We start from the raw sequence: 8,603 nt of genomic DNA on the forward strand, positions 1-8,603 counted from the left end.
ACATCGGCCGGCGCCAGCTCGTGCGGCGACTCAGGGTGCTGGCCCCGCCCGCCGGGCTCGGTGCACCTGCGCCGCCAGCCGGCCGTCAAGTACATCCACCACGACTTGGAGCGCAACGAGTCAGTGGCGACCGATTGGGTGGCCGCGGCAGAGTGGGGTGCGGCGCTGAGCTCAGCGGGACAACAGGCTAGCCAGACAGGTCCTCCCAATATCGCAGAAGGCAGTGCAGTCATTTTGGTGAGGACTGTTCGTGCATATGAGTTTAGCAGCGTCTGTGAATAGATGAGGTGTTCTCGTGTTCTGCAAACCGGAGGTACCATTCGCTGGCGTGCTGGCGTGTGGCCCTCTGTTAACGGGCGTCGTGAGGTCCCAGTCTACCGGGGCCGGTGGCGCGTTCGCTGCCGTGTTTCTCCGATTCCGACGGGGGTTGTGACTGCTGCCTCAGGCTGGTGATGACATCAGTGCAGACGGAGGAGGCGCTGGCGTCCGTCATCGTGTTCACGCTGCACCCGCTGGAGTTCCTGCTGCACTTTCAGGTGGGTGTCCCGCTGCCCGCGCTGCTGCCCCTCCGACGAGGGACCTTAGGTAGCCTTGTTCCGCACACTCCACGGATCAGTGCGGTGTCGCGTGTCCTGGTGATTTGTGCTGCTCGTGTTTGTGCGATGTCTTACGCCATGCAGACGCAACATGGACGTTTCCGGCATGTTAAGCGACGGCATGATATGAAATTCGACGGCATGCATGAGTTTGTGGCTAAGGATATTACTATGGTTGTTTTTTTCTCGCATCAGCCATGACAAGGCGTTTTTTGGAACTTCCAAAGGAGCTCAAAGATGTTAAATTTCTCGATGTTTCGTATTTATTGACGGGGACAGGGTTTTTGCTAAGCATCGACAGTCATGATTTTGCGATATTCAAGAATATGAAACGTGTCTAACTTCGCTTTTTCATGATTGTCAGTGATCAAGGCCTGTCAGCAACCCCGCAATATTTGTCAACTTAATATCTTTGAACGTTCCATGATATTCTAGCCGAGTGGCTATCAGCATCAAACACGGTATGATGGACACAAAGATGGTGGGAGTGGTGGTGATGGGGATAACGCTACCGGTCGTTGCGCAATATTATTGTGCCTTTCCATAGCTCATTTTTTCTTTATTTTATTTTTTAGATGGTGCTATTGCTTCCAAACCTGTAATCACCGAACGAAACGCACCAATGCGTGATTCCCTGGCGCCGGGCCTGTGATTTGACCGGAGCGATCGGCTGTCTCCAGGTGTTGCGTCGCCACTTCCCGCGCGACGACTCGGTGACGGTAGGCGACGGGGTGGTGATGCTCAGCTCCCGCTCCCGGGGCCTCGTCTCCCTCTTCAGCCTGGATCGGATACTGCAGGTGGGCGCCGGCGCCGCCAGCGCCACCTGGAGCGGCGCTCACGCGCTGCTGGCCGGGCTCGCTCCCCGGACCGGTCGTCCCGCTGACGTGCCGCCGTGCCGTGACATCGCCGCGCCGCCGCCGACGCCGTCAGCGCCACCTGGAGCGGCGCTCACGCGCTGCTGGCCGGGCTCGCTCCCCGGACCGGTCGTCCCGCTGACGTGCCGCCGTGCCGTGACATCGCCGCGCCGCCACCGACGCCGCGCCTGTAACTGGGGTACTTCCTCCCTCCCGAACCTCATCCAACCTCCGCCGGACAGGGCCCTGCGTGACGTATACATATGTCGAACTGCGTGACTCTCGCGCAGTTGGTGGTGGCTTTGACGGTGCGAGAACACAATAGGCGCAGTGGCCGGTTTTCCGCCCGTTTTCACGCTGTTTTGCCTGCCAGCGGTTCCCTACCGTTGTTAGTTTTGACAAAGATTCTGCCCCCCCCCCCCCCACCCACCCTTCGTAGGAGAGGAGCTTCCAGGCCGGATTGGGAGACGAGGTGACCGTCCACGGCCAGCGGTACGTGATCGGTCAGCCTCCGAACGGCCTGCCAATCAACGGCCAGCTCCTGCCCACGGCTCCGCCCATAGCCACGTTCCCCGCTCACCAAGGCTATCTGGAGATAGGCGCCACGCCTTACCACGTGGTTACTCGCCGCAAGCAGTGTGACGGCTTTGAGGTAGGTGACGTCAGCCTGCGCCGGAAGGCGCGGCACGTGCAGGGTCTGATAGGGGGGTGGCATGAGTACATGGACATGGGCGTGGCGTGCTTTTGACGACTCTTACGCTCGGCGGTGGCGGTGTACGCCTAGTGTGTCTGTCGTCTGTCGCGCTTTGAAGCTGGCTAGATGAAGGACACTCAGTAGACTGAGACCGCCTCTTGAGTCTGGCCACATGAAGGACACTCAGTAGACTAAGACCGCCGCTTGAGGCTGGCCAGATGAAGGACACTCAGTAAACTGAGACCGTCGCTTGAAGCTGGCCAGATGAAGGACACTCAGTAGACTAAGACCGCCGCTTGAAGCTGGCCAGATGAAGGACACTCAGAAGACTAAGACCGCCGCTTGAAGCTGGCGCTAGCTGATGCAGTGGTGCCGGGCAGCCGCAACAATCAACCAGCTGGAGCATTGCTGACCCAGATGACTTAGAACCTGGCCCGCTTTGCTGACTACGTGAGAAGACAACTCTGTCTTCTCGCTTCGGACTTCGGACTTCGGACTGGGTCCACTAGTATCTGACGGAGCGGAGATGCTAGCATGACCCCCGACCGTCTCCTGGGCAGGTCAACACCGTCCCTGGAGGGGTCGATGTGTCATGACCTCTGATCCTCTCGTGGGCGAGTCCACATCCTCTTCGGCAAGCTAAAAAACTCTGACCCCTGGGCGGGTTTATACCGTCCCTGATAGGGTCGGAGTGCTGGCATGACCTCTGACCGAGTCGTCCCTGACCCGGGCAGATCTATACCAGCTCCGGCGGGGTCAGGGTCGGACGTGACCTGATTTCCTGCCTATTTGAGCTGGACGGGTCCTCACAGCATGTGGTGGGGCCAGGGCCTGACCTGACCTAACCCTGTGGCCGTCTGACCTGGGCAGGTCCACGCCGTCTCTGACGGGGTCAGGGTGCTGACCTGCGGGGGTCTGCAGCCCAGCATCTGCCCCGAGGCGGCGACCTTCATCGACGACGGCCCGCTCATCGTGCAGCATTCAACCTCTGAGCTCAGGTCTGCCTGCGCAGCGAGGTCCGGCTGCTTCAAAACTGTTTTAAACAGCTATCTAAGGCAGTCACCCTAATCGATTCATTTCGTCATTTGCCAATCAACTACAAAGTCATTTGAACGCGGCGTTTTCTGTCTCCGGAAACAGTGGAATGTTTAAGTGGTTGAGGTAGCACTTTCGGTCTGGCCATATTGCTGTCTCGGTTTATTTCATTAGGCCTGGTGTGTCAATCCAAGCATAGAGCTCTCTACCCGTCCTGCACTTTGAGATGTGCGAAGATACGTAATTCATGTACGTTGCGCGGCGTCGCTGCGAACATGATGCCGTATACCATCGTATGCGTGGGGAACGCATGTCGATTGTACTTGGGCACACCCTGACCTGTGTTCCCGTTTCCAGGGTGTTTGACCTTAGGTCAGGTCAGGTGGTCATGCACGTCGATCCGTTGTGTTTCTCCGGTAACTTCTCGCCGGTACCAAGTGTTCCTGTTAAGACACGGTCAGGTATGACGTCACCTGACGAACTCCATGGCGTCAATCATGACGTCTTCCGTTTGAACATCGCATCGCGCACGTGATCTTCCGTTTTTACATGGAGCAATGCGTGAAATATCCGATGACCCAGCAGCATCGCGATGTTCCTGGGACGTGAACAGCACACCTGACTTCACGTGTATGTCGTGGATACTTCTGCACGAATGTCGTGCTGCCCGATGTTCGGCAGTGAACTCTGAACCTTCCGGTGACGCTGCCGGGTGTGACGTCACGTAATGAGCTGAGCTCTCCTGCGGTGACGTGGGCCGGCGCGGGCCAGTCTTAGCGGTCGTCTCGCCGCCGGTCACCGCACTGCTAATGCCATTACGGTGCACGGCTGCATGAGGGCCACTCCACGCGCTGATTGGCGGGGGAGGGGAGCTCCAGGCGCCTAATCGGCGTGGGCCAGTCGAGGCACGTCTTGTGGTTTGGTACGCGATCTGTGATGTAAGCGGGGCTCACAACCAGGGGTGTAAATGCGCAAAATGAGTCGGGGAGGGGGAAAGACAGTGGAAAATGACGAAACCTACCTCAAAATACGCCAACAGTTTATCACCGGAGTTTATCCCCGGAGTTGACGTACTTTCGCCTCAAAGTTGTGGCTTGAAGCACAAGTTTGGAAGGGGATCCCTGAGCTAAATAGGAACTACACCCGTGCTCGTAACTCCGCGGACGGGGACCATGCGATCATAGTACTCCCGCTATTGCCAGTTTTATAAAGTGCAGCTGTAGCCTGTGCTGCTTTCGGATCGCCCCGTGTAATGTATATGGTCCTGGGACTCGTTTCTTTCTATCACCAATTCCAACTGTCAAATAATAACTTAAACTCAAGATCAGTCGAGATTGAGGTGTTCCCAGCCCTGGGCTTCGCATAGTGCGATATAATCCTCGCCCTGATTGGGGAGGGGGGGGGGGTCGATGCAAACCCCCTAGGGTTTTTGACGACACCTCTCTGGCATGCTGTGCAATAGCACCCAAATTTTTGATATCCTATCGGGCATCCATTGCGCGTGTTTTGACACCCAAAAACGTGTACCTAGCTCTTCTGGTGTCGGAGCGGCGGCGGCTTTTGAGGAATTTTGCACGGCGAGGTACGGCCGACGCGGGCGGAGAGCGGAAACCGACGATGCCGTGGAACGCGCACGGTGGCCCATGTTGTTACATTAATGAACCCATATATCCTAAACATATGCTCAAAACACACAAATGTGCATTGCTGCACTCAGATTTGACCAAGAAACACGCCTGTGTGAGCTTTGTGTCGTTGATTTGGTAAAGTGTTAAGATTTGTGTCAAGTTAAGAGTTTTAAGTTAAAGTTAAGGTTAGCTTAATCTAAGTTCTTGTCTCGTATGTTTGGTGTTGTAAAGCTCAAAAAGTTCATTTTCACGGAACCTTCCTTTTTGGCATAATGGGGTTAATCATTGATCTGATAATATTGAAGCTGGTACCACCCGCGAGACCTCGGCAAGATCAATCCTCTGGTGTTTTTCGGTGAGCTCTTTCTGCATTACTTTGGAAACGCCTGGGAGGGGGAGGAGTGTGTGTGTGTGGGGGGGGGGGGGGGGGGGGTGTATGGACTTCCCGGCAGTTCTTGTTATGAAAAACGGCGAATCAGGGCGAGGACTAAAAACGGTGTTTCAAGTTTAATCTTGAGCAGTACCTGCCAGAGGAGCTCACCCTGCGACGGCAGCGCCTCTGGCGGCGGAGTACGGCATGTGACCCCTGCGCCCTGCAGGCAGGAGCGTGCGGGTGCGCGCTACCGCCGACAGCGTCTCCAGCACCTCCGGGTCAGACTGGTGGCTCGCCTGGGACTTGGAGGACGAGCTCGACCTGCTGCCGCTGGTGCTGGTCGAGGTGAGCGAGCGTCGTCCGCCGCGAGCTTCCACTGAGCCCAGCGCCGTCCTCCGCCCTCCGCCGGCCTTCGAGGACGGGCTGGCCGGGCCGGCAGACGGGCGCCCTCAGGGACGCGCTCAGGGGAGGCGACCTGGGGGGGGGGGGGGTCTCTGGTATCTGCTAGGCTCAGTTGCTTGTATGTTAACAGCGTCGGTAAGGTCTTGGATGGGAAACCTGGAGCCGAGTGACGTTTTTTGACGAGTCGTGATCACATGAGCCCATAAATGTGTCGCTGACGAAACGTTTTATGCGTCATGCGTCATGTTGGAATACAGACCCAATAGCTGCGGCAGGCCGGCAATTTCTTTTACGGTAGGAATTCAAAAGCGTGCAATTGAAACGTACCTCCATTCCAGGATGTGATCGAGATTGTCCTCAAAGAGGAGAGTTATGTCCTGTGAATATCTGGATAGTGCTACATGATCAGCACCACGATGTTTCCGCGGCCGACAATATTGTTTCGGTTGGCTTATTGGGTCCGCATTCGATCCGGCACCTTGGCGTCAGTTTGAGTTGTGTTTTGCGGTAGGAAAATGTTTACAGGGATATGCGGTAGTTTTGGTACGATGTTGTCTCGCCGATATCCAATAATATCCAGGCTGCATAAAATGCCCCATTTTTAGGCTTATCTCAACACAGTACATTGTTTTGCGTCATTTTGCATTTTTTGCATCCTTCCAGGCTGAGTTTCAACGTTGCTTGGCAAGGATCAGGAGTGGCCTAAAATGTTAAATCAAATCTCACCTCCGCGAAAGCACCGCTTCATCACTGCTTGTCCGCCAAACCAGAAAGGGCACCTCGTCCCTCCCCACTTAAGATCCGTGCTCGATGCAGCGGTGGATCTCACATCTTCAGACGCACGCCAGTGCCATGAGTGGTGCTTGGCTTGTTCGAATAAAATATGGGCACGCATTTAGCACAGTGTGTGCCTACCCCACCGCAAGCTTTCGTCTTAGAGCTCTGCTTGCGTGAGGTCAGCGTTAGCTTGTGTAGCCCACGTTTATTTTTTATTGTCGAACGTCTGAGGTGCGCCAGAAATAGCCGCTGCGGCGAGATGTGAGAAGCCCCGGTGGACATGTTGGCTCGCGGCGAACAACGAATCGATGGCACTGGTCCCGACGCCGAGGCAGCGGAAAAACACGAGTATGCTTCGTCGCTTAGCAACCATGCTGAACTAGCATCGATGAACCCTGCTGAGCTATTTTCCGCGGTCGTCTCCTATCATTGAATGCTTGGACGGAAGCCTGCTCATACAGAGAAGCATTTGCCATGTTTATTTTTAACCATAACTATAGACGAACTTGGCCCTGGTGTCTCTGCATGATGTGATCTGGTGCCGGCCTCTCCCGTCTGTGGGAGGCAGGTGATGCCATAGCTGCTGAGTGCGTCGTTAAGTCCTGATGACACACACACACACACGTTTGACACTGCGGCGGGTGGTTCTGACACGTGATGATGCCACCAGTTTAGGCAGTTTTCGCCGGTAGTTATCTCACTTATAATCTCTTACTTCTGACCCCTCAGGTTACCTATCCTTTGCGGACCTAGCGCGACCCAGCCTCTCATCACCTCAAGCGACCCCCGTCTGATGACTGACCTCCATGACCTCGATTAACCTCCAGTGCCCTCCCCACAGGCTGGCTGTGGCCTCCCTGACCTCGAGCGACCTCTGGTGAACTTTCCGCAGGGTGACACTGACCTCCCTGATCTTAATCGACCTCCGGTGCCCCCCTCACCGTCACCTCCCAGACCTCGCGGCGGCTGACTCGACCCCTGGTGACCCGGCAGGAGGAGGTGGGCGAGGTCGCCGTCCTGCAGCGCCTCCTGCTGTTCGATCGGCTGACCTGGACCCTGATCTCTGACACCCCGCTGGAGCACAGGATGCCGCTAGCGGGCGCAGGTGAGGGCGGTCTCTGGCCTGCGAGGAGGCAGGACATGATCCCACCCGCAAAGCTTCGTGAACCTCCGTGTTCCCAACGTGGTTTTGGTCTCAGCCACCAGTACCTGGCCAGACCAGCAGCATGTGGTAGGCACCACAGTCCCTCCCCCAGCTCCTCCCCACGTGTCGGTCTCCGGCCCCTTGCCAGGCCAGCAGCACGTGGTAGGCACCACAGTCCCTCCCCCAGCTCCTCCCCACGTGTCGGTCTCCGGCCCCTGACCAGGCCAGCAGCATGTGGTAGGCACCACAGTCCCTCCCCCAGCTTTTCCTCACGTGTCGGTCTCCGGCCCCTGACCAGGCCAGCAGCATGTGGTAGGCACCACAGTCCCTCCCCCAGCTTTTCCTCACGTGTCGGTCTCCGGCCCCTGACCAGGCCAGCAGCATGTGGTAGGCACCACAGTCTCTCCCCCAGCTTTTCCTCACGTGTCGGTCTCCGGCCCCTGACCAGGCCAGCAGCATGTGGTAGGCACCACAGTCCCTCCCCCAGCTTTTCCTCACGTGTCGGTCTCCGCCACACCAGGTCTGGCCCAGGTGACCGTTGTCATGGACCGCTGTCTGCTGTTCGTCAAGCTGAGATCCACCGCCGCCAAGTGCTCCGTTCTCGTCTACACGCTGGTGGCCGGCTGCGAGTCGGAAGGTGGCCAGAAGGCAGACAACCCGGCGGCGGCGGTGACGGGCCGCTCGCGCCGAGCAGCGACGTCCGCCTCCCGGGCTGCCCGGCGCCGCTCCAGATGACGGTCCCGGACCAGCCCAGCCGCAGTGCGCGCTCGTGGTGGATCAGGGAACGGTCCGAGGGAGTCGCGCCCTTGTGGGTTCTGAGTGCGCGAATATATTCCATGATGCATATCAAAATCCGTCATAGTTGTGTCAGACATGAGGGAGACGATCTTCACAATGCAGTCACTCGATGCACTTTATGACGTCGGGTCAATCTGAATGAGAGCGGGTCGGTGACTCGCCGCATCAACATTCCAACGGCAGCAGGCTCTACTCGGGGATCATCACAACACCTAACGCCGTGGTAATCGCGACCATAATATCGGAACCACTAATTTATCATAACGCCCAATGTTCGAAAAAACCGAATGTATCACAACCGC

At 57.1% G+C, this 8,603-nt stretch overlaps 1 protein-coding gene across 1 annotated transcript; it reads left to right on the forward strand.

Annotated features, from left to right (window-relative positions):
- The first annotated feature begins 53 nt into the window (after window positions 1-53).
- Window positions 54-8,354, forward strand: LOC119090379 (DDB1- and CUL4-associated factor 17). Its single transcript, XM_037213176.1, has 9 exons — window positions 54-119; window positions 446-536; window positions 1,277-1,393; window positions 1,890-2,102; window positions 3,015-3,142; window positions 3,537-3,640; window positions 5,407-5,525; window positions 7,353-7,464; window positions 8,024-8,354. The coding sequence occupies exons 2-9, from the start codon at window positions 453-455 to the stop codon at window positions 8,236-8,238; spliced, it is 1,092 nt and encodes a 363-aa protein (XP_037069071.1). The 5' UTR covers window positions 54-119; window positions 446-452; the 3' UTR covers window positions 8,239-8,354.
- The last annotated feature ends 249 nt before the right edge of the window (window positions 8,355-8,603 follow it).

This window comes from Pollicipes pollicipes, unplaced genomic scaffold (genome assembly GCF_011947565.3).
Source record: "Pollicipes pollicipes isolate AB1234 unplaced genomic scaffold, Ppol_2.1 Scaffold_3087;HRSCAF=3621_pilon_pilon_pilon, whole genome shotgun sequence".
In the NCBI taxonomy this organism is placed as follows: domain Eukaryota; kingdom Metazoa; phylum Arthropoda; class Thecostraca; order Pollicipedomorpha; family Pollicipedidae; genus Pollicipes; species Pollicipes pollicipes.

Coding starts and splice junctions, on each gene's coding strand:
- LOC119090379 (XM_037213176.1), top strand. CDS start 453: ATGACATCAGTGCAGACGGAGGAGGCGCTGGCGTCCGTCATCGTGTTC. Junction 5,526..7,352: donor TGCCGCTGGTGCTGGTCGAG/GTGAGCGAGCGT, acceptor GTGACCCGGCAG/GAGGAGGTGGGCGAGGTCGC. Junction 7,465..8,023: donor GATGCCGCTAGCGGGCGCAG/GTGAGGGCGGTC, acceptor CCGCCACACCAG/GTCTGGCCCAGGTGACCGTT.